The sequence below is a fragment of the Oenanthe melanoleuca genome, chromosome 4, assembly GCF_029582105.1.
Source record: "Oenanthe melanoleuca isolate GR-GAL-2019-014 chromosome 4, OMel1.0, whole genome shotgun sequence".
Taxonomy (NCBI): Eukaryota; Metazoa; Chordata; class Aves; order Passeriformes; family Muscicapidae; genus Oenanthe; species Oenanthe melanoleuca.
The window spans coordinates 18,689,324-18,714,796 of NC_079337.1; the positions used below are offsets into that span (position 1 = coordinate 18,689,324).

A 25,473-nucleotide genomic window follows, 5' to 3' on the forward strand; every position below is an offset into this window, starting at 1 on the left:
GCTGTAGCTCTAAGTGATTCAATTCCATTCACCTAGGCAAACTGAGTGCAGCCTAACACACTCAGAAAATATTCAAGGTCAGCTTGGGTCAAGTAAAATTAGTTTGGTAAAACATCTACTGTCCCATCCTAGCTTTTCGTCAGCCAGGTTCCTTCCTTGTGTGGACATCTTACATTAAAGGGTTTACATTGGTTTAAAGATAGGAATTCGTGTTATGAGGCCAGTGTATTCCCTGACATAAACTCATCTTGAGGAGAAGTTTTTAAGAGTGGGAAAAAAAGTAAAGAAATAAAAAAAAAGAAAATAATATGAGACATATAGCCCTCTTCAGATCAATGCATTAATACAAAGTTGACCCAGGGCTGCAGAACTGTCAAGGTTAGACTGAGCTATTTCCCTCTTGCTACTCTCTACTTGTGTTTGAGTTCAGTGTCTGAGGGCCCAGCACTTTTTTATAAAGAACAAGACAAGGAGTTTTCAGGGTTTGCATTGCTGATAGTGCACGATGAAGGAAGAGGCTCTGTCTGGGGTGGAAGGTGAAATCACCAGAGCATGTCAATGCCACAGACAGAGCACCTTCATACTTCTCCAGTAATTTTATGGATGTTTAGCACCTTTATCTGTCAGGGTGAACATTCTATTCCAGCTCCTAGTACGTTAGAGAATTTCCTGTGGTAGTGTCTACAAGATGAAACAAAACAAATAACCCCAAAACAACAAAAACTAAACAACAGCAAAAGCCAGCCAAAGAAGGATGAATGCACAGAAAAAAAAAAAAAAAAAAAAAAAAAAAAAAAAAAAAAAAAAGTAATAACAGAGAGGGGTAAGATTATACTTTAATTGCATGTTAATCAAAATAGCATCATGGTGGCAGTGGCTGGTGTCTGTTTTGCCTTATACTCCCAGTATAAGGTTCAGTATAATTATTTGTTGACAAAAATTATCTAAGATTCTGCCTAGAAAAATAAATTTGAATTAGAGTATCAGCATTGTTTTTAGTAGTAGTTCTTCCCTCTCTCCCCACTGTTCCTGCTTTATCTTTGTTACTGTGACAGAGAGCTTCTTCGTTCACATTATTATTGCATGAATATTTATCAACTTGCAAAGATATACAAAAATAATTACCTATGCTGGTAGGATTCTACAGTAATTTTAAAAGCAAAGGCAGACATTTAAAGTTCAACACAGAGCACAGAGCATTTCAGTCTCCTGACTAGTTTTATATCTTCTGGGTAGGACAAAACTGGGGATTTGTATTTAATCTGTTTGATAAAAATGTATGATTCTTACCTTGAATGTGAGAGCAGGAGGGAGTTCATTGATTTATTTTAGTGATGATCTTTATAATATTTCTCTTCCATCTTTCTCTCCATTCTTGAATTAAGTCAATACATTTCTGCTAAAGTATCTATACAGACTGATTAGTTATTGTTATTCATTCTGCTATTTTCTAACAGAATGATCTTGATCCAGAGAAACAAGTGTTAAAATTAAATAGTAATACCTTTCAATATTAATAGGTTTCTTTTTCATTGAGAGTTGAGAAGTTCACATTATTTTATAAATTTGCTTTGTCAACAGTTCAAATCTCTCGTGCCTTTTTAGATAGCACTCCTCCTCTTCCAATTTCATTTTGTTATGCCTTCAGGTTAAAAAGGACTTTTTAAAAAAAAATTGCAGTGGAATTTGAGAGAATAGTTCATACTCCATAGTTCATACTGGGTTCATACTGCATTATACTAATGAAATGGAACCTTCTGGAGTCTGAAAATCATAAATGATTGTGACTTATTTCCTCAGTATTTCAATAAGCAAATGCTGAACAATTCCCATCATCCACATCCATCTACTAATTCCCTTCCCCAAGTAAATTTAATAATTATGAGCTACATAGCTGCAGACCTTAACCAAAATCTCTTTGTGAAGATGGCAGAATACAGTATAGCCCCAAACTGGAAATCATGTGGTTTCTCTTGGCAGAGAATCCTGGCTCTTCTGCAGTAAATGTGAATGCTCTCCTTTGCATAAATAGCAATAAGAAATATTTATTTGTGGTTTATGCTGAGGAGAACTGTGGTCATGTTTGTGTACACATAATTCAATGTTTTAATCTCAGTTGGATTAGTATCAAACTTTCTACACTTTCAGAAAAGGTTTATTTTGTCTAACTTAAATATCAGATGTCTCTGTCTTGGATTCCTTCCACACACAAAGCTGAAGTCTGAACTTTGTGTTTGACAAGTTGCTCTTAAGTTCAAGTCATTTGCTTGTGAAATTCTGAAATGTATTCTGAATTTCTGAAATGTAGCTCAATAAAAGGTCAGCATAGCTATTCCAAACAAATTCAGAGTGTCTTGAATGAACAGTTGCCCAAGAACAAATTTAGCTATACATCCATTTTGGGCTGTCTCAGTTTATTATCTTTTTCAGTGGTTCAGTTTTATTGAAAAAGACCTAAAATACAGCAGATATTCTCATAATACCATTTTATTAGCCATGAAAATTACTGAATTATTTGTATGAATATTAAGATGCTGGAAATGGAATTAGATTTGCTCCATTTGACAATGAATAGGGCAGCAGGTATTTGTAAAATCATATATTTTTTAAAAGCTCCTGTTTTTCAAAAAAGGAAAAAAGTTTGCATTTCCCTGTTTTAAAGCATTAAAACCTTGACTGAAGAGTACAGAGCCTTTCCTGAAAGTGCATAAGGTATAATATCCTAATGGTGCAAAAGATACTTGTGACTCTACATGAAAATTCACAACAGCTCCCAAACAGGAATGTATTTTCATATCTGGAGGATCCTGATAAAGGAAAGATAACAGCAAGCCATGCTGAGTTATGCTTTGCCATACATGCCCATACACAGTATCTAACAGAGAGTTATCACCTGGGTTACTGCACAGAGCTGCAGGTTGGTCACCCTTGGCTGCAGGTGGGCACTGTGGGATGTGATGTACTGAAAGGACTGGCAAAAGGGTAGATAAGCATAGAAAGAAAAAAAAAAATAATTAAGAAACTCATTTGCACCATGGAAAATGTTATCATATGTGGACTAGTTTAATTCTCAGTGGTTGGTATTAAATTCATGAGCATTTGTTGCCCAGATTAGAAAAGAAAGAAATTTGAAAGCAGACAATGTCTTTAGGGACAGGAGCTGGCAGGAGATCTGCATCTTCAGTCCCTTTTTCTACTGAATTTACCACTCTGAGAGAAGATGAAAAGTAAGATATGAAGCTAAAGCCTGGTTTCAAAAGCTGAAACTGTCTTTGGGATTTGAATTCCAATACTGGCTTAAAGAAAGTTTAAAAAAAAAAGTTTTTTCCGAAGCTGGAGTAACTTTCAGAGTAACTGGGGAAAGGACAGGCATAAGAAAGATAACATAAGACAGTGTTTAAGCATATGCAGTGGAACAAACAGTCAGAAGTGATAAAGGATTAAAAATGTCAGGACAAAAACATCAATGAATGACTGTAAAATAAAGCTCAACCTCAGGAAAGATTATGTGCAGGGCACCTCATTAAATATTGAATAAATATCTTATAACTGTGTGCAATAATCTCACAGATAATGTTTCTTATTCTTTCTCCCAATTTTTTGGGGATCACTTTTCTCATGCAGTCCTGATCTCATTCCCCATTTTCATAACTCAGTGCTGTGGATTTCTGTAAAGTCTCTTCATTCCATTAGGCAGCTCTATCTCTGCCCTAGTGCCCACAATCTTTTATGAAAAATAATTTTAGTTGAGGCATTTATTATACTGTGTATATATATGTGTATGTATGTATATATATATATATATATGTATTGGTATATTGGACTACAGTAGCACCCAAAATTGTAACAATTAAAATCATTATTATAAAAGCAGAAACTAATATTCCTTGATAGAGGCAGAACCTATCTTTGAATTCCTCTTCCAACCACCACACATGTACAAGGGCCAAGTTTTAATTGCTACTGACTGGGCACAGGCCTTTTTTAATAGCTGTTTTATGTCCCTTTGAGCTACCTAGCTTGCATTAAAACAGGTCATAAACTATACAGTTATTCACTACTGTGATCATTCATTTGACAAGCTTTAATCTCACAGCCTGCTGGGAAACCCAGCACCTTTTTTTTTTTTACAATTATTGTTATTTTCAACCCATTTTTCTAAAGTAGCAGGTACTATATACTAGATAAGGTGGATATCAAGCAATTTAAATGTTTTGAGACCTGGCTGGGGCCACAGCTTGACAGCAAGGTAGGGGCAGTGCAAAGCCTGGTAGGACCAGCCTAACTCATCTCTGTGTCAAGGGCTGCCTCTCAGGGCTCCCTGGCTCTTATCTCCTCTCTGACCCTTGCCCATCTGCTCCATGGGCATATTTGCATTCCAGAGCAATTCACACAGTTCACAGAAATTTGACTTTGAAACAGAAAGAGGCTCTTTGACTGTAATTATCCTTCCATGCTATTGCAAGGTAGAAAAGGTGAGCTGTGTGACACAGCTCCTTATGAGCAGGAGCCCTTGCAAGGCTGCTGGAAGGAGTCCAGGGTAGTTCCCAGCAGGCTCATGCACCCACACCACACTTTTGCTAATTCAGGTATCTGAACTATCTGCATTAAAGCCACCATTGTACTCTTCAGACATACTTTAAAACACTCCAATCAATTCCAATCTCAATCCATGTTCCTGTCCTATGGTTCAGAAAGAGCTGTTACCTGCATTAAGTTATTGTGAATTAAAATCAATACACAAAGCTTGGCAGCATCCTAATAGACCATTGCCACAGATTGCTTTGATAGAATTTTAGTCCATTGCTGAGAAATGGGAGGAAGAGGGGTTGGGAAGAGGAGTAACATTCTTTGTTCATTTCTTGTAAATAGGACTAAACTAGAGACTATCATAAATCCAGAAGATACCATTTCACTCAGGAGGGAAAAAATACTCTTTAAAGTACTGTAACTGAAAGAACAAACTTTATGTCTAATTGGAGATGAAAATGAAAACAGCAAAGTGTCAGACTACACACATGGATAAGAATAGGCCAAATGTAAAATGCCCTTAATATTGTACTCCATTTTTGGGATGTGAACGAGCTTCTTACTGTAGAAAAAGTGATTTTCTGTTAATACAGCTGACTTTCTAATCAATCTGTTTGAAAAACACAGGATCAGAGAATAGTGGGTTTTGGTGCCAGTATGGTTGCACAGCCCATTGACACAATATTTAGTTATCCAAGATCTTGCAGATTGGATTCCTTCATCTATGTTTTGGTTTTATTAAGGGGTGGGAGCTGTGCTAGGTTTTGCAGCTATTCTATAACTGTTGATAGTGGGAGAATTTCTGTAATGAAAGGATGAAATGCTTCAATTAAATTTTGGTCATTGATTCTAGCATGAATTAATGTACATTGTTGTTCAATTAAAAATAACAAGCTGCTGTGCTGTTCCCAGCCAAATAAAATCCCCAAAACAGTGGTCAATGAAGCACTTGAGAAAATTAAGTATTTGGGGCTGCATAATTCACCAAAATCTTTTGGGGAAGGACATGCAAAATGACTCACATATAAAAGGGGGCCATTCATTATTTTTTGAGTCAAGGAAAAAGTGATTTTGCCTAGCAACAAGACAATAGCATCTTGTGCTTGGAAATGTTTTGGTTATAGTTTATCAGACTTAGTGTTTCTTGTTGGTTATAATGGCTGTGCTTGGTCATCCAGCAGCCATTGGAAGAGAGTTGAGAGATCTAGTAATAAGTGTGAATTTCAGTTTGGGGAGCAGTTTCTTTACATTTGCAGGGAATGGGAGTTTTTAAAGTGTTGCAGTGAATATTTACTCCATGAGATTGCCAAGGCTCAGCCTGGGCTAAGGGAATCCTTTAATGTGCCTGCCCACTGTTTCTAGAGTCAGTGTCAAGCACAGATTGACAGTCTTGCCCACAGCTGAGCTTCATTTCTCACTTTCTTTTGCTCTCACTACTTTCAGCAGAGAAAGTGGGAACATTTACTGAATGTAGAGTCCTGATGAATAGAGTTTTGCTATGAAAGTATTATATTTCAGTGTGTTCAGAAATTTTTGATGAGTAGACACACAGGTCATTTTCATATGCTTTATGAATTCTAACCACCCATATAATTACCTACTTTCAGAAGTCTCTTCATAGAAACATTTAGATTGGAAGAGACCTTTAAGATCATCAAGTCCAACCATTAACCCAGCTCTGCCAAGCCCACCCCTAAACCATGTCCCAAAGTGCCACATCTACGTGTCCCTAACACCTACAAATGTCTCCAGGGATGGTGACTTCACCACTCCCCAGGGCAGCCTGCTCCAAAGCTTGACAACCCTTTCAGTGAAGAGATTTTTCCTAATATCCAAAGTAATTCACCTTGGCATAACTTGAGGCCATTTCCTCTTACAGTTTTTTTTTTCTTGGGAGGAGGACAATTACCACCTTGCCATAACCTCCCTTCACGTGCTTGTAGAGAGCAATTATATCCCCCTGAGCCTCCTTTTCTCCAGGCTAAACCCCTCCAGCTCCCATAGAGCTCCAATTTGTGTTGTAAATCCCAGGAGTGATTAGTTTCTCTAACCTCAAAAGCCATTTTGTTACTCAGTGTCTTCTGTATAGTGCCCTGGCTAGGAAGTTTCTGTCCATGCTAAGGGGTAAAGAGGATTTAGCTGACCAGGAAAATAATACAAAGCATTCTTTTTTGCTTTTGCTTTTTTGTTTATAAACTACATCCTCACTTTTTAGCATTTTTATATTTTGATCAAGCAAAAGACCTTCACAAATAAGTGAAGCAGAGCAGTGTGTCAGAGCTCCATATAATTTCTATCCTGAAATAAGTCTCAAAGGCAGAGAATCCAAACCTCTAACTGGAGAGAAAAATCTATCTTATTGCCCAGTGATCTCCTAATGAGGTGGTGGGCAGGGGTAAAGTCATGAACAGCTGAGCTAAGACCACTATTTCTTTGTAAATAGCCTGCTGAACACAACTTTTTTCTTCCTCTCATGTATTTAATTAGAGTGCTGTGTTTAAGATCTGATTGAAACTCTTCTAGTCTTTCAATAAAGTTTTCTGTAATTTATCAAAAAAGAGAGCTTTCTGTACAAAATTCCTCAAAACTGGATTTTCATTGAGGAACTGAAAGATTACTATCAAAGCTTGGAATTTGAAGTCATTATCCTGCTGGCTAAAAACCATCCCAAACAGAGGCTCTGGATTTAGGGAACTGAACATCTGAAAAGCATTCTCTTGTTCTCCCTGCCTGCCTCCTCTAAGACTGGAATTTATTCCTTGACTTTATCATCCACATCTGTAGCACAGCTACAAACAGATGTTTCTCTTTGATTGTCTAATTAATTAACACAACCAAGTTAAACTCAGCCTAATTGTTCTTTTCTGCTATTTAGCTTGAGTATTTCTCCTTCTGTTTTCAAGCATGAAGGTCTTCTGTGCCCAACAGCTTTTCTCTTTTCCTATTTTTAACTTTATTAGGGAGAATAGTAAAGAATATAAAAAGACTACTTCAAACCAGATATTTTATCCAAATTATTGGTATTTCTGAGAATTTCATCACAGTGAACAAGAAGTGTAATTTGTACTTTTAAGTCTTAGATGCTTGAACCATTTAGCACATTGTCCTGGTTCTGGCCAGGGTATAGTTAATTTTTGCCAGGAGGGGACATGGCTAGGACCCAGATGTTATGCTGTGCCATCTCACACCAGTTTCCAGGGATGCTGGGAATGTTAAATTATATCAGTTTTAATATGTAGCATATTGTTAACCTCTATCAGTCTTAGCTTGTGACTTCCTCTTTAAAGCATGTGATAATAGGGAAATGAATGGAGACAAACATTTTCTTGAGCTACATCCCCAAAATACTTGTATTATCATGTCATCTTCCTAATGCTTTCCCTTTTTTATGCCATGTTGCCAATAATCATGGGTTCATCTTTATCCTAACTAGCTGTGCCAGTCTAGCATTTTGCAGTTTCTCTTGCTTGGGGACATAATCACCTCTGAAGCCAGACTTTTTGTGAAAAGCAATATGCACATCTTCACCCAATATAACCCTTACCTGTTTGCTGCTGACTTTCACTTTGCTGCAGGTGGTTTTGGCTGTGTGGTGCTTAGTGTCCACCACATTTAACCCACAGTCCTGTGTGAAATCCACCAGGTCTTAAACCCTTAAATCCTCCTTTGGGTCAGGGCAGCACAGCTTTGATCCCAAGAAGAAAGCAGGCAGTGATAACTGTGGAGCTGTTTTGAGAAGGAGCCCTTCTCACAGGCTTAGTAGTGCTGCATTCAGTTGACAAGGGGGCACGTTTAAGGTAAAGTTGAATGAAAATAGCCCCTCTCTCAAAGGATCTCATTGAGGTTGGGTGAAAAATCATCCCCTAAATATACTGGCTGCCTATGTGGTTAAATGAGGCAGATCATCAACCTTGCAAAAACGAGAAGTTAAGGATGTGCAAACCATTCATTCTCTTTAATTTTTCTCCTCAGCCATGAGTGTTGTGACTTGTTTGCTTTTCCAGACCTCCCTGGCTTTACAGGCTGTGCAGTCTGCTCTTGCCCCAGAGAGGCTCATAAGTCCCCTAGAGAGGTGTTTCCAAGAGAAAGAAAAGGACAAGCAGCAGCAGTGGCCTGCCTTGGATCACCTCACTTATTCTGGAGCAATTTAACTTTGAAGGGACCCTTGGGTTGCAGCTGTGTGGACCAGGGTAAATGTTACAGCAGGTTGTTGGAACTCCCCTATGTCCAGGGGAGTTTTGAGCAACTCCAAGGCTGACAATTGTATGGATTCTCTGATAAAGACCTTTTTATATAGCCTGAAATAACACTTGCTTTGGAGGGAAAGTGTATCAGGATTTCCCTGAATTTATTTGGGTTGAATGGAACCTTCATCATCCGGGTGAATTTTTCCACCTCCAAAATCACCAGTTAGCTCATTAGATTTTCACACCTACTTTCTACAAGCTCATCATTGTCCTCATTTTTTTGCTGTGTTTATTTTCTTTCTGCATCTTCAACTTTCTCAAAGATGGAGACAATAATTTTAACATCCATATTGTAGGGATGTATGCACATTTCCATAGCTCCCATATCAACCTCCCAATGAAAAAAAAAAAAATTAGTTTCAGGCTGCAGCATTTATGTGGGGAAAATATCAAGGCAAATATTTTTGTCCTCTTTTAATGCATTCTCAGAAATGTAAACAATTGCACAAAAAACATCATGGCAGTAGATTGGTTTTGTTTGGTTTGGAATGTGATTAAATGGTTTGCTGCTTCAGACTTCAACAAAAATTGTGAAATGTTAGTTGCTTGGCATGAAGCTGATTGACTATTTATATTTCATTACTTATATATAGGACACTGGACATTGGGGTTTTTTTTGTAAATCTCTCAACACCAAACAATAATACATTGCTTAATAAAGGACTATTAAGTCCTAATAAGGATATTAGTTATGACAAACTGCATTTTAAACAGCATGTTAAATCACTACAATTAGCAACTGGATAGAAAATCAGTTTATTAGCAACTATTTTCTAAATAATTTAGTGATAAAAATTAATCCTTTCTAATATGAATATTTTCAGCTTCTAATACGTCCTTTGTACACATAAATCTTTAGAATTTTGTGCATAGTGCGTTTAAATTGATAAACTACCATTTTTATTTGTTGCAGAAATATTTCTTTCCAGTAATTTTAAGTTTATATTTATGGAATCTATCATTCAGGTGATCAGCAAAGCTGAATTCACTCTGTGCTCTCATTTAAGAGAGGCTTTCATCAACTTAGTCTCAATTTCTCCAATGTTCTTGGAACCTGGGCACTGGAAAACTACTTTAAAAATTCATTTTTCTTTCCCTCCCCCATTTTTAGCCAATTTCACTGAATTTGGATAATATGGAAGAAAGAAATTCTAACAACTAGAAAAAACAACTTGAGGCAGCCCCACCTTTAACTCTTTTTTAATTTTTGGTCAGTGATGCAATTGTTTGGTTCCTTTTCTATTTGTTTTGGGTTTGGGGTTGGGTTTTTTTCCTGGATTTCCCAGAGTCAGAAAAGAACATCCTGCCAGTGCAGTCTGGTTGCATCCTTTCTTCTTGGGCAGCGTCCTCAGCATGTGGCTGTCCTTGAGAATATTTTCTCAAGCATTTACAAATGATGTTTTTTTATTTCAAGAACATCCTGCCTGCAATTCAGTGACACCTGCTCATGTAGAAGGACATTCCAGTAAGTTAAAAACATTAGTGAGGTATAGGTTTAATGTAAAAATGGTTACAATACTCTGGCTTCAAAGTAATTTACAGATATTAATAGTAGAATAATAAATGCCACTGTAGATGCAATTTAAGTTTTGGCCACAAACACCACAAAAAGTAAATTCTGGTTTTTTTCTATCTGCTTGTCAGTTTTGCAGACCAGAACAAATTAGGAGTAGTTTCATGGGCTTGTCCTGGCCAAGCCATGGCAAGTCAGAAGTAACTTTTTTGCACCTCAGAATATATGTTTCTGTTAACCTTATATAAAATTATAACACTATATAATGAATTAAAAGAAAGACATGTAGCATATTTTTAAAATTACCTATGTGTTTCAGCACATAGGTAATGCTTTTGGGAATGATTTAAAATTTTGCTGTACTTAGATCAGACAGGTGTTTTCAGAGAAAATAAGGAACAAGCCTAAGTGAAATCCATCTATGACAAATGTATATATTTTTTATTCCTTAGAAATATAATCTGGTTTTTTTGTATCCTTTTTGGAAAAAGTGAAGAGGAATGTCTAGAAATTAATTGTGCAACAGGAAGAATAAGAGGGCAGGGGCAATTTAATAACAAAATAGAGAAAACTATTACAAGTCTTCAGGAAAGTAAGAAAAGCATGTTGTTTGGAAATCTTTTAGTATCAGCTTTTGGTATTATTTGTATCCTTTATGACAGTCATTTTTTGGATGAATATTCACCAATCATTCTTACAGATAGCCTTAAGTCCTATAATTGATTGCCTCTACAGTAATCAAATGGAGTTTCTTTGGACAGAGATATTTAAATTTAGCTGGCCTATATTCAGGTTACAGTAGGACAAGAGCAATACATATTTCAGTTTTTCCATGTTTTTCTTTCCTTACAACATGAATTAGTGGCTGCATTACATACAGTGTTTGCCCAGCTAGTGGAAAATGGCAGTGCTGTGGAATCCTCCCTGCTAACAATGTATTTTAGGAAAGTTCCATATAAATATTTTAATAGCTTAAAGAAAAAAAACCAGCACCCAAACATGGCGTATAATTGCTTTATTAACAGACTCCTCCTTTGTTTTTTTTTTTTTTTTTTTTAGGAAGAGCCCTTTGTCATGGTGTCTGAAAATGTTCTGGGAAAACCAAAGAAGTATCAGGGCTTCTCAATAGATGTGTTGGAAGCCTTGTCCACTTACCTCGGCTTTAAATACGAAATTTATGTAGCACCAGATCACAAGTATGGGAGCCCTCAGGATGATGGGTCATGGAACGGCCTGATAGGAGAACTGGTGTTTAAGGTAAGGCCATTCCTAACTTACTAAGCAATCATGTGTGATAAATGTGTGATAAGGTTAATAAATATGTGTTATGTTCTGTTTGCATCAGCCAGTAACCTTTTTCATGGGTAATTGATAACAATTTGTTTATTGCAATTTGCCAGCACTTGAATAGTGTGCATTGGACAGCTCTGAAAAAGCTGAAAATTATACTTGTTAGTAACTGTTTAAGGAGCAGGGCAATCTCCTTTTTATTTCAACCAAAAATCTAAATGTAGTCAAAAGATGGGATGCATGACATCCTAATTAGTTTGGCAAGACCTGACACAGATGAATTGAAGAGGCTGTTCAAAAGAGGAAAAATTGGTGTTGCAGTAATTACATTACATAAATAATGTACATCACTTAGAAAAATGTTGGTGTGATGAATACATGAAGTATATAATCAACAGAAAATGTTTTATTGGTATACAATAACACATTATGTAGATGTATTAATCAAGAGTAATGTATTATCTGTTCTGTAATTAATAAACCATTTAGTCTTCTTAATTTGACATTAATTATTGAATATTCTATCATAAATAAATTGAACCAAATGCATATGCAATGTTTTCCTTTTTACCCACTCCTTGCACCTTACTTGTTTGGAGTTTCTCCCATTGAGAGAGAAAAGACTAGGCAGACTCTATTCTGCTGGTGCCTCACTTGTACTGTGAATATATGTATTGTATTTGCTCCTAATTAACATATAGGGGTAGAGTTTACAGCTATAGAGTCATACATTTGTTGTGCTTCCTTAAAGAACTGCAGTAGATATTCATGTAAATGACTTAGACATTGGCTACAGAAGTGTTTTTCCAAATGTGCAGGTGGAATTTAATTCATAAGCACAGATAACAGTAAGGAGCACCATGGTGCAGGTACAGGACCTAAGTCTTTCAATAGAGGAAAAGAAAATTAATTAAGTAAATAAATAATATCCTCCATGGGTTAAACATTTCTGATAGCTTTAACCTATTCTGCCTTCCTGAGCAGCAGGAAGCCTGTTGGAATGGAAAAATGCAGCTACTCATTCTGTACTCCTATCACCTTTCATACACCTATGCTGTAATAATAAACTTCCTTTGCCACCTCCCCATGTCCTTATGAAGCTGGTAGGTAGAACTGTGTATTCACAGTTGATAAGATGGACACAACTAGAAAAGTAGATTTTCCATCACCACCTAAACCTCAGCAACCAAAATTCCCTCATCTAGTTTTGAGATGTACACCACTATGGCCCATTTAATTATTTTTAACCATTCTTTCTGCCTCTAAATCTGATGCTATGCTAGACCCTGCTCTCTACAGTACTCATCAGGTCACTGCATAACACAGACTGGAGGGATCATAATTCCAGATGGTCTGGAAATGGAAGTGGGCCTGGGATGTTTTTTATTTATTTGCAATGGATGATTGCTAAGGCAGAACTCATAGCAACTCAAATGGCTCCAAGGAAAAACATGGATGGAGTCCTTGTTCTCTTGGCAGGCAAGGATTCAAACAAATAATAGCTCACTGAAGGTGGTAACCACCCAGATCTGTAAATCCATGTCTCAAGTGCAACAGATTTACCAGCCTGTTGTGATTTTGCTGTAAATGAGTCTGCATGGATATGAAATCTTTCTGAACATCCACAGTGTGTGAAGAGTTAAGGGAACTGCATTTGGAAGTCAAAATCCATGTTTTTCCCATACTATGGCAGTGTAATTTTTCGTCTTCCTTACCCTTATATAATTAATTAGCAGAAAAGGTTCACTGTGTCCTTCTCTCCCATTCTCTGTCCCTCTTAAGGCAAAAGAACCTCTGGGCAAGCAGCCAGTGCCTATCTACCCCTTACCAAGTGCAAGCTGTTCTTGAAAGGCTGCATTTTTATTTACTGTGAACTGAGTTCTGCTCCCAGAACTCAAATTTCCATCCGCTTGGCAACTTTATAAGGGGAAGTAAAGGAGCAGAGAATAGTTTTAAATTAGAGGCCTAGCCTGTTTGAAACACAGCATTTCCTTGTTTTCCCAACCACATTTTACATGCTAGTCTGGCCAACAAGTGGAGGAATTCCAGAAACAGTGGGAGTACTCTCTGCCTGTTAGTGTGTCAGCCAGGAATGAGTTCTGCAAGAGACAAGTCTCACTCAAGGGTAATGGAAAATAGCTGCCTTCTCTTTCTGAGTGCACAGAATCATACAACCATTTGGCTTGGAAAAGACCTGTAATATCATCGAGTCCAACTGCTATCCAGCACTGCCAAGTCAATCACTAAACCATGTCCCAGAGTGCCACGTCTACTTGCCTTTTCAATACCTCCAGGGAGGGTGACTCAACCACTTCTCTGGGCTGCCTGTTCCAATGCTTGGCCACATTTTCAGTGAATGAGGTTATTCTAACATCTCCTGGCACAACCTGAGGCCAATTCCTCTTGTCTTATTTCTTGTTTCTGGGGAGATCAATCCCCACTGTGTTACAGCCTCCTTCCAGGTAGTGATCATCTCGTTGGGAAGGGTGTCTTTGGCCACTCCAGAAGATGTGCCATATGAAATAGCAGTTGCTGTAGCAACTGATTTCTGTGCTCAAGATCAATATCCACTGCTTGCATTGACCATCTTCAGCATGCAGCAGTCTCTGGTGCAGGTCCTGGTATCAGGGGGAGCAGTCCCAGGCTGACCTGGCTTGCAGCAGCCCTGCTGGAGCTGGGTGGCAGGGCAGGAGCCCAGCTGTGCCAAGTACCTGCCCTGGGCCCACAGCTGGCTTCACAGACATGACATTGTGCCTAGTTCACTCTGCTCCAGCTTTGAAGACAAGGTTTCTGTTGGCTGCTAAAATAGGAGCTGGATCAGCAGAACATAGTAAGTTGTCTTTAATTTGAAACTTAACTTGGAAACTGATTGCAGCCTCCCCTCCTTTGATTGTCAGGACTTATATTAGATACACACTTGGTCCATGCACACCTTTTCTAGTCAAAATAACCAGAATGTAACCCTGCTATACAAAGGTTTATGTTTGCTAAACACCTGACCCAGGTGATCTTCAGAGAATAAATGCTCTTTGAGAGAAGCACATGGTGCTCTAATGCCTCTCCTGTCAAGTGACCAGGGCTCTCACTGCATCTTGCAGAGCTTCATCTCACAAACAGGATTAGTTCAGAGAGCTGCAGCCCTCTCTGGAGAGGCTAAAACCATCTCAAGGGAGCAGTGCTTTACCACAAATCTTTCCCTTACTGTTAATTATCTTTGTCTTCTCACAGAGATTCCTTTAGTTTCCCTCTATCCAGATGGCCTGAGGGATAAGCCTGTGTGACAGGCAAGAGAAGTGGCTAATGCCACTTCAGGGAGAGCACTTTCCAGCATGACTCTGGGCTTTCTGCTGATATTCACATCCATCAACCATTGCTATTCACATCTTGCCATGCTACCTTGATTGCAAGGATTTTTTTTCCAGCAAGGAGCCATGAGGAAGCAAATAGCATAGGGAAAGCCTGATTCCACTTAGGTCCATCAGAAAAGGAAAAAAACCGTGCTTAATCATTTCTAAGAGAAACTACAAATCAAGCACAAGCCTCTTATGAGGCTCTTTTTCTCTTGCACCTTCTTCAGGGGGATAGTATAAGAAGGGAGAAACCATACAGGGAGGACAAAGTGAGGAGAAAAAAATAATAGCTGAGTGAAAGGAGAATTATTTGGGTCTGTGTGTGTTAGCTTGAATAAAAATGTCTCTCTGATTAGTTTTTGCATGTCCATGTTAATGACTGTGTAATGTGGGACTGCATTTTATCACTTCTAGCATTTGTTGAAGCTTGATTTACACTGAAAATGGATAAAACTAAGGCCCTCACAGGACCAGTTTAGAATAGATTAATTTATTTTGCCCTGCTCTTGATGATGAACCACAGGAAGATTGATTTTCATGTGTATGAGATGTGCTTGCTACAGCAGTAGCTTAGGGACATTTCAGGGATTTCTAGGCTTTGCAGATAAGCTGGTTCTGTGACACCAGTAGCAAGGCTATGAGACCCTTTTGGTCATTTCTTTTGGATTTTCTCATTCTGGTTATGTTGCTTTACAATGGCCTCAGGAGAACTGCTGCTAAGGAAAATAAATCTAAATTCCTATGCAGGTCACACAGAGCAAAATAATGCCCTCTGCTGTTTTTTCAATATGTTTCAGGAGTCACAGTTTCAATCATGAGTCATATGTAAGACATATGATGGTTGTTTGATTTTGGCACTGCAAAAACTTAGTGAGTGGAGAGCTCTAGATGTTTGTAATTCAGATTGTCAGCTTTATATCTAAATATTGACATAATTGCATGCATTTGCCTTTGTATCTCAAAAGCACTAAGTGAACCTTTACTTCTTCAAACTGATGTCTGCTCTGATCCAATCTGACATTTTAATGACAAGCATTTAATTTTTTTCATCTTCCAATATTGAAACAAGATGACAGAGTCTATATGTAATAAAGTATGCTCACTAACAGTAAATTATGTATCAAGTGAAGCTTAAGCTTGGTTTTGTTCTAAAAGTATAGTTTCCTGGGAAGCTGGTGTTTATGATCCAAATTCAGTAAGTTAAGAATATGAGTTGCCATATCTCAATGTAGCCTTCTTTTTTTTTTTTTTTTTTTTTTTTTTCCCTTCTTCTTTGAAGCAGCTAAATACCAGAGTGCTAAGAGGTTAGGATCTATCTCTCTCCTTTCTATTTTTCACTTTAGTACCTCTCAAGAAATAAAGACATATAGAATCACAGAATGGCTTAAGATGATCTAGTTCCAGCCCCACTGCCAAGGGCAGGACATCTTTCACTAGATCAGGTTGCTCAGAGCCCTTCCCTGAACACTTCCAGGGATGGGGCATCCACAGCTTCTCTGGACAACCTGTAACAGTGTCTCAGCACCTTCACAGTAAAGAATTTCTTTCAAAAATCTAATCCAAACCTATCCCCTTTCAGTTTGAAGACATTTCCCCCCATCCTGTCACTCCAGGCCGTTGTAAAAAAAGTCTCTCTTCATGATTCTTGTAGGCTCCCTTCAGGTACTGGAAAGCTACAATTAGGTCACCTCAAAGCCTTAATTATATATGCAGCATATAAAGTAGCAAGACATAATTGTTTCTGCAGTACAGCAAAGGAAATGCAACATTTCCATTAGCACAGTATTGTTCCACTGTCACAGTTGGTTGATAGCTGAGTGGATAATTCTGGGGAATATGGAAAGACTGCTCCCCAGAGATGCAAATTAGAAGTAGAATTTCCACAGATACCATGGTGTCTTGCTTTTATCTTTAATTCTCTTCAATGTATTGAATGGGGGGAAAAAGTGTTTTCTTGTAAAAAGGGGGAGAAAACCAGAAAAAAAGTCATATAGTCAGCTATTATTTGGTAAAAGTATCTTTACTGTTGCTTTGTAGTAGAGAATCTTTAGGCATCTTACAACAATGCAATCTGAGTGAGAAACTCAATGATTTAGTACGGTAGGGAAGCATTTTAGTAATATACTAATAATTAATAACCCAGCTAACTTAAGCAGAGGATGAGTTTAGGACTTTTTTTTTTTCCACATGTCCTCCTTTACCCCTAAATTCCTATTTTGCTTTTTGATATACTTTCAGGGGAAAAGCCTAGGCTATTCATTAAACGCAGTCATAATTTCCTGTTTGACAACTATTGGACTTTTTTTATTTTTAAATAGTTTTAAAAACATATTTATGTTCACAATTGAGGAAAACAGTTCAAATGCTGGCTGGTTTGCCACTTGCTCATTGGAGCTCAGGCTTGGCTGTCAGCAGGTGCTGTGAGTCACTTGAGTCACTCCTCGGGCAGAAGGTTTGTAATGAGAGGAAAGGGAGCCCCAGATAAGCAGAACGTTTCCATGGATAATTCTAATTACTGACTGAGTTTGATGCTGCCCATGAGCAAAGGGCAGTTGAATCATCACTCACAGAAATTTGTTAGGAAGGGACCTGAAGTGAATTCATGAAGCCACGCTTTCAGCTGTGCTCATCAACACAACTTCACTTATGACAGTGGAGAATTTAACTCGCAAATTAAAGCTGAAGCCCTAATTCATAGCTTTTAAGAAAATCAATATTTTCAAAGCCTTTTTTTTGTCCAAATCATCAGGTTTCCAGCTAGGCTCTGCCACTTTCTCAAGCCAGTGAACAATCAATATAAAGTAACATCATTTAAACTGAAGTCTTAAGAGCACCGTGATGAGGAGTGTGCTTGTGCCATGGGCTGCAAAGTGCTTTGCACATCATATTAAAAGACCCTGGTTGATTTACAAAATTTTCTGGTCAGTTTCAGCTGCCATACCTGCTCACTCAGTATTTCAAATCACATATCTAAGGAACTAGGAATCTCTGCCTTCTTTGGGCAAGAAGAAAGAAATTCAAGAGTGTTAATAAAATTTGATTCAGTATTTTCAATTTTTTGTGCTCTCCTCACCCCCTTCCAAAGGATCACACACTGCTTTAGGCAGAACAAAAATGGATTAAATCAAGGTAGTAGAAGTTTAAATATTTTAAACTCCTTTGTCATATTAAAGCATCTAAAATTCACAGTCTTTTTGCTCAGTACTTGGGCTTTTTAAAATGGTATTCATATGTCTGCTTTAAATAACCTTTCTTGTTTTCAGTGAAGCTCTAATTGTACCTGTAAAAAGTAAAGTAGCACCTGCTGTACTTGTGCTTGGTGTCCCTGGAGACCTAATGCATACTGTGAAATACAATGATTAGATCAAGAAATGTTACTTATCCTCTTTTCATGTGAAATGTGTTCTTTAAATTAAAAAAAAAAAAAAAATGGAAATGGAAATGGCTCGAAGCAAGTCCAGGCTAGCTGAAGGACAGATTGGCATTACTGGAGGAATTACTTGTCAGGAGGATACAGAGGAATTAATCATAAAGGAACTGCATGCAGAATCTGCCCTTCTGCACTTTAGACTTTGTAGATAAAATTGATGTTTTAAGGAATTTCAGGTGTTCTTAGGGTAGTAGCCCTTTGTCATGATCATCAAATCACGAAAATATTTTATAAATTTGCCTCTATAAGGCAACTAATCTCTTCTGATTGGACCTGCACAAAATCTGACTTTTGCCACAATGGCGGCGATGGCTTTTAGTAAGCTAGGGTGACAAAAATGACCAAAAATAGATTTCCCCCAGGTATTATATGTATTTATAGTATTTTTATTTCTTGGAAAATAACAACAGGGAGAACAGATGTGCCAAAGGTTGATGTACCCTGCTCTAGCCTTACTCACCTTTCTGTGCTCACATAGATGATGCTGACGAGCATGGTCTTGGCATCTGGTTCTCCTTAAACTTAGCTGCTATAAATCACAGAGGAACAAAGAACTTTTTGGTAGCTCCTACTCATGCAGGTTGTTTTTTTTTTCTCCCTCTGCTCAGAGAGCTGACATTGGGATCTCTGCCCTGACCATCACCCCGGACAGGGAGAACGTGGTGGACTTCACCACGCGGTACATGGACTACTCGGTGGGCGTGCTGCTGCGCAAGGCAGAGAAGACTGTGGACATGTTTGCCTGCCTGGCCCCCTTTGACCTCTCCCTGTGGGCCTGCATTGCTGGCACGGTGCTCTTGGTGGGGCTCCTGGTCTACCTCCTGAACTGGCTCAACCCCCCGCGCCTCCAGATGGGATCCATGACGTCCACAACGCTCTACAACTCCATGTGGTTCGTCTACGGATCCTTTGTGCAGCAAGGTGAGAGAAAACCTGTGTGTCACCCCCACTGCTGCAGAGACCTTCCTCTCCCTGCCTCCCTCCCACAGCCCACAAGGAGCTGGGAGCACTGGAAAGCCTTGTGTGAAAAGATTTCCTAGATATTTGGCTGCACTGTGTGGGAACCCTGAGAATTTCAGAGCGCTACATGCCAGCTTGTGATTTCTTGTTTTGTTATTACAGAATGGTGATTTTTCTCTGAGTAAAAAAAAAAAAGTATTGCTCACCAGTTGCTGGAGAATTATTCAACATTAACAAATGCTATGTTCTTACCTAGTCAGACAGAGAATGCTGGGATTTGGATTTTGAACTAAGTTTAGACTAATCAGCAGCGTTAAACGATCTTACTGTGTCTGATATTCTTTCCTCCCTCTTCTGGTTTATTTCAATTTTCCTATATAATGTTTAGATTCAAGCTTCTCTGACCTTCCTGATTGCTTTCTCAATCCTATCCAGCATCTGGTGTAGCCCAGGCTGGTCTCCAATTCTGCTATATTCCCAAATCCTTCACAATCTAACTCTTCTGGCAGAGCTTTAACCATGCATCCTAAAGACGTCAGTGACTGCAGGTCTTGGCTGGGTATAAACTACTTAGAATTCTGGTCTACAAGTTGGGGTTGTAATGCAAAGTGGAATAAGAAAACACAGCTTAATAGAAGAGCAAAGGGGGTTTAGATAATAACAATCAGCAACAAAACAGAATGAACACCTTCTTGCTTATCCATGTAATTGTTCCTCAGTCACTGCTGGTACACCTGTTTTAATTTCACAGAGCATCTGCTCTACAAAGAGCCATGGCCACTACAGCCCCAGACTCACAGACAGTTCTTTGTATTTTAGCCTGAATTTGGATGGAACACTGCAGGTAAAGATGTCATATTTACATAACACTGGCAACATGTGATTTAGCATTACATTATTCTTTTTTGAAAACAATCAGGTGACATCCACAAAAGGTATACACAAAAATCAAGTATGAAACTCCTAGAATGGAATAAAAAAAAAGCTAAAATAATGTCACTATGCAAAAAAAGAAGAAAAGCTTAAACTGAGACTTTCCACAAGAGAGGTGATTTTAAACACATAAGCATAGAGATACTGCTTTTAAAATTATCATTTTTGTTGAGCAGTGATGGTCAGCTAAAGAGATAGTTTCAGGGTTTTTTGTGATTTTTTTTTTTTTTTTTAAATAAATAAAACCAAAGACTTCAGAGTAGCTGAGAACTATGGAAGTTTTTTGAATATATATGGGTGGGTTTATAAAGCTCTCTTTCTGTCCAAAATATCCCCAGTGTAAGTGTTTGGCAAGTCCAGCTGTGAGAGCACAGTTGGTCTGCTACAGAACGAGACTCATTACATCTGTCTTCCTGTTAGGTTAGACCTTGTGAATTAGTTTCTTTACTGCATGAATGTGAGTCATCCCACACAGGTTTATGAGCCTGAGCATCCCTGCTGTACTCCCAACAGGAGTCCCTAAAAGCTTTTTAGGAGGCTGCCCAGCTAAGGTTCAGAGGGGGCACAACTGCTTTAACATACCTCAGTCTGAACAATTGTTATCTGAATAGTTTGCCTCATGTTTATCCAAGGAAGCCTGTGTGGCCTGGTTTCCTGAAATTTCCTAACTCATGGGTCCAGAGTAGCAGCCCCCAAAGGAGCAATTGGATAGATGCCCAGTTAGCTTAAAAAGAAAAGGATTTTTTGGACAATCAATGAAAATGAGTGCTTAAGGAGGGCTGAGAGAGAAACCTTGAATTCAGCATGAAATTGAGGAAGAAGGTAGATGTAAAGAAGGGGGACCAGGTGGCAAAAATAGCAGAATACATCAGGAAAAATTAAAAAAAAAAAAATTAAATTTAAAAAGCATAATAATTTATTTGAGTAGATCTGTATCCACTCCCTGTGGTAAGAGGTGTCTCACATGAGGTGGAACTCAGTAAAACCTGCTGGTGGTACAAAGCATCTGGAGGCACTAAAACTCTTGTGCAACTTCAGAAAAAGGAATTCATAGAACTGGGAAGGTGGGAGGAATTATTTAGAGAGAGACACTTTACCACTCTACCATGTGGGTTCTCAACACAACCTTGTAGAATTCACCAGAATAATGTAAAATACTCACTTGACTCCTACTGAGTGAAGGGAAAGCCATAGACATGTATGTATAGCTTTGCTCTCCTTCAAACAAGCAGAACTGTCCTGAATTAACTAGAAGGAAAAATGAAACAGATTGAAAAGAGTTTATACCAAAATACATGACACTTACTGACTGTTATAAACATAAAAGACTCAAGAACTGAGAAATTCAGTGCAAAAGAGTAGGAGATCCATTTATAATATCAGCCTGTATTTCACATCCAATTTGAATATAACAAAACCTGTATTAGCTGAAGCGTTATTGTTTACTAATCCTTGTGAATATAGACAAATGAAAATAATTTTCATTGACAGGGTAACTGGCTATTGTGGGGATTTTGGCTCTGTTTTCATTCATCAGCTCTTCATTCAGCAGAAAAACTGCAGCTTCTATTTGTTTTGGAAAAGTAAATCTGTTGCTATTAATTCTGATTGGCAAATCCTAAGTGTAGCAGCATGGGGCATTTCAAATACTGTCATGTTCATTTAGGAAATCTTTCAGGAGCGATTTAAGGCATGACAAGGTACCCATTTCTGTTATCAAAACATAGAGCCCAAGATGCTTTTATGCCCTGTGCTGACAGAAACAAAGCAGCATGAACCCAGGACTGCTTGTGCTTTGATGGTTCTGGATTCTTTGTTTGGGGCTACAAGTGATTTGTGGCATCATCTTCTCCTTCTTTCCTCTTGACAGAGGAAAAATTTGCAAGAATGCAGAGTGGCTTCAGACCTGCCATGGCTCTGAAGACACAAGAGCCCTCTGCAGCAAAAATACAAGTCATTTTTTAAGGAAACTCATAACAATTATGATTGAAACAAAGAGCTCATTTCTTCTGAAATAGTTAAAAGCTTGGCAGATTTTAGCAAGTAGCTTTAGCTCACAACCACAGTTTTCCTTCTCTTGAGCCATGCTTTTGTTGCTACTTCCTCATATTTTGCCTTTATTAGAATTTACCAGTATAGGGAACCTGCCATATGAACTCTCAGAGAAGAAATTTGGGGGTTCTAAAAACTTTACTAATTTCTTCATCAAGATCAATTGAACCAAGCTGCTGCAATATTCTGATGACTTTCATACTTGCTGAGAACCTGGTTTAATCTCCTGAAGGTTTTCTATTAGCTTCCTATTAGGGGCTCTTGTTACAAAACACTCTGGGGAGCACTCTGCTCTCACCAGTACTGGAGAAAATCAATGATTTAAGAAACAGGAGTTCAAGATCTAGAGTTTTTGTACAATAGATCAGTTTTTGAGACAGCTAAAATGCTGCATAATTTTTTACCAAGGACTTGCAGAAGAATGTTTTGGGAGATTTTGTTTTGAAGGCAGCCTCTCAATTTTTTCTTCAGAATTCAGTGATGAGCAACTTAATATAATAGATTTCAACTGAATGTTGACAAAATAATGAAGTCAGAGAAAACTACAATGTTTTGTATTTGATATGAAAGACTCCATAAAAGACTTCATCCCTATCTTATCACACTCTGCTCATTTTGCTTTGAATTTTTCTGTAAGAAAAGACATTTCTGAATTGGCCTAGCAGGATTTTAGATTATGCAGGTAAAGATGCAAGGCTGTTTTGATTGGTTTTTTTTTGTTTTTTTTTTTTGCTATAATGGAAAATATCTTTTAAATGGCTGAATCGTTCAGGATTTAATCACTTCTTAGTGATTGCAAGAAAACAAACATTCATTACAGTTTTATAAATAGAATTTGACCATAGGATAATGAGCACTTGAAGTATTAGCTGCAAAAATATAATTTTCTTCAGGGATCTTAATACACTTGCTTAACCTAGAAAAGTTATGAAATGGCTGATGTTAAAGCACCACTGGTGGGCCATTTTTTTATCCCCTTCTATTTGTTTAAAATGCTGGTCACTACTGGAGGTTTTGGTTTGTCATCAGTGGTGTCAGTAATGGCCAATTATGCTGATAATACCTGGCAAATGAGCAAATCTCACTGTTTGCCTTGTGTAAATTACATTTCATAGGAGCAATAAAGCAGCCTCCAAGCTACAGCACTTCAAAGTCATTATAATATTTCTCAGATGGTTAAAGCTGCTCAGAATTCTCAGTCTTCTTCCTCGTATTACCACCCAAGGTGTGATATAATCCTCCTGAAATGCACTGCCTGGAGTCTGCTATTGCTTAATAAATTACTCCATCTTCCTTATCTCACTCTTGGCATATCCCTATCAGCAGGAAACCATTATGCTGTAGCAACATCCTTTCTTAGTGACATTTTCTCTTAATTAACCGTACAACAATCAAATATTTAATAATCAGAGGAAGACTCTAGAATCATTCTGGAAAATTCTGTTTGAAATTAATTATATCTTGACATATGATATTTAGTGGTGAAACCTGATTTATTTTGGGAGGGGGGTTATGCTTAGAAATACAAAAAAGATCTATTATAAAGATTTTAGAACTGAGACCTAGTTCTTAATTTGGTTTCTGCACCTGATCTGCTGGCAAAGCACAGAAACATTATTTAATAGCCTAGTTTTAAAACTGAGATATTACCCATCTTCCTTCATAAAAACATGTTTTATATCTTCTGATAGAAGGCAAAACTTAAATGCCAGTCTCATTAATTAACAATTTTAATTGCTCTTCAAACTAATGCCAGTCTTGACATATTCATGTAGCAAGGGGAACAGACTTGCTGAGCCAAAAATGCACAGCACTGAGCTGGGAAAATGAAAAGCCAGATACCAAACATGTTAGGAAAAAAAACTACACACACCAGCAGATTCATTTGTGGCCACCTTAAAGTGTGACCCCCCCAAATTCCTGTGATATTTGGATTAAAGCTAGGCTGGTGTATCAGTAAGTGTATTTGCCTTCATAAAGTCATCTCTCTGAAACAGGGACTGCAGCCCTATGGTACCCAAGCTTCTTCTCTTGTCTCAGTGGTTTGGCCAGCCCTCTAGACAGCCTCCAAAAATGAGTACATTTTGGCAATTGTGTCTCAAATGTATTTGGAAACCACAAATGGTCACTGGAACTGACAGCATGCACTGAGAGTTGTTGTTGTGTATGCAGTACACTTTTGTGAGTCTTGATGCAGCTTTATGTCCTTTCAGAGGCTTGATTGTCTCTTTTTGAAGCTGTAACTCCATGGAATAGCCATGCTCCAAGTAAAATGTTCAGTAGTGTGAGCAGTTGTTTGCAGCACTGTGATATCACTAGTGTGGAACTACCAGGGGATGTGCTTGGATTTTCCCCTAATTTGAAGTTAAGATTCAGGCAGTTCTCAGAGGCATCTTAAATAATGCATTTCTACATCTTCTCTGCACGTGGTTGCTTGAGTAATAGCACTGGGTACATGAGGCAGTCTGTTTAGAGATTTTGTGTCTGATATACCCTCTGTGAGGAGGTGCAGAATGAATGGCAGTGTGAAAGCTCAAAAACTGCTTTAATTGCTTAGGACTGACTTTGATTGACTGTGAGAAGGCAATGTCTGTCTGTCTGCAGTGTAAACCCTGATCCAGACCAAGTGAGGCAAAAGGAAAGTAAAATTGGGTGTCATGGCATCCATCCATCCATCATCCACAATTCTGTGTTCTTTCAAAAACATCCTAAGGTGAATATTTTACTCAGAACAGTTCCTTTAATTGTTAAAATTTCTAATATGACTGTATGCTGTAATTGAGTAAAGAATGAATAAGTTAGATTCAGACTAGGTAATCAATTTTGACTTTTCAGGGTTCACCTGTGTTTAATATACATTTAGAGGAAACAAGGGAGAACTATTTAGCCAGGAGCTGAGTGTCTCTTGCATGGAGGAGCAACATAACCCCCATTTTTATCTTCAAAGGTGTTCAGAAGCTGAAGATGCAAGTCCTGCTTGTCCTGCTGTTTGATACTCCTGCACAGGAGTTTACACTTAAATTGACAACTTCAGCTGTTTAAGATAGGGAGAAAGTGAGAAGTGAGTTTTAGCTTTATTAAAAATTCTCCCCCTCTGCTTGGGATGCCAGCAGCTTCATCTGCAAACTGATCAGCCTTTTCCAGCTGAGGACATCCAGGGCACCAGAT

General features: G+C 38.1%; 1 protein-coding gene across 1 annotated transcript in view; it reads left to right on the forward strand.

Annotated features, from left to right (window-relative positions):
• Positions 1-25,473, forward strand: part of GRID2 (glutamate ionotropic receptor delta type subunit 2) — a 662,777-nt gene that overhangs the window by 527,675 nt on the left and 109,629 nt on the right. Inside the window, exons 10-11 of the mRNA XM_056490497.1 lie at positions 11,350-11,547; positions 18,969-19,281. Coding sequence (XP_056346472.1) covers positions 11,350-11,547; positions 18,969-19,281 — 511 coding nt within the window. The remainder of the gene's footprint in view (positions 1-11,349; positions 11,548-18,968; positions 19,282-25,473) is intronic.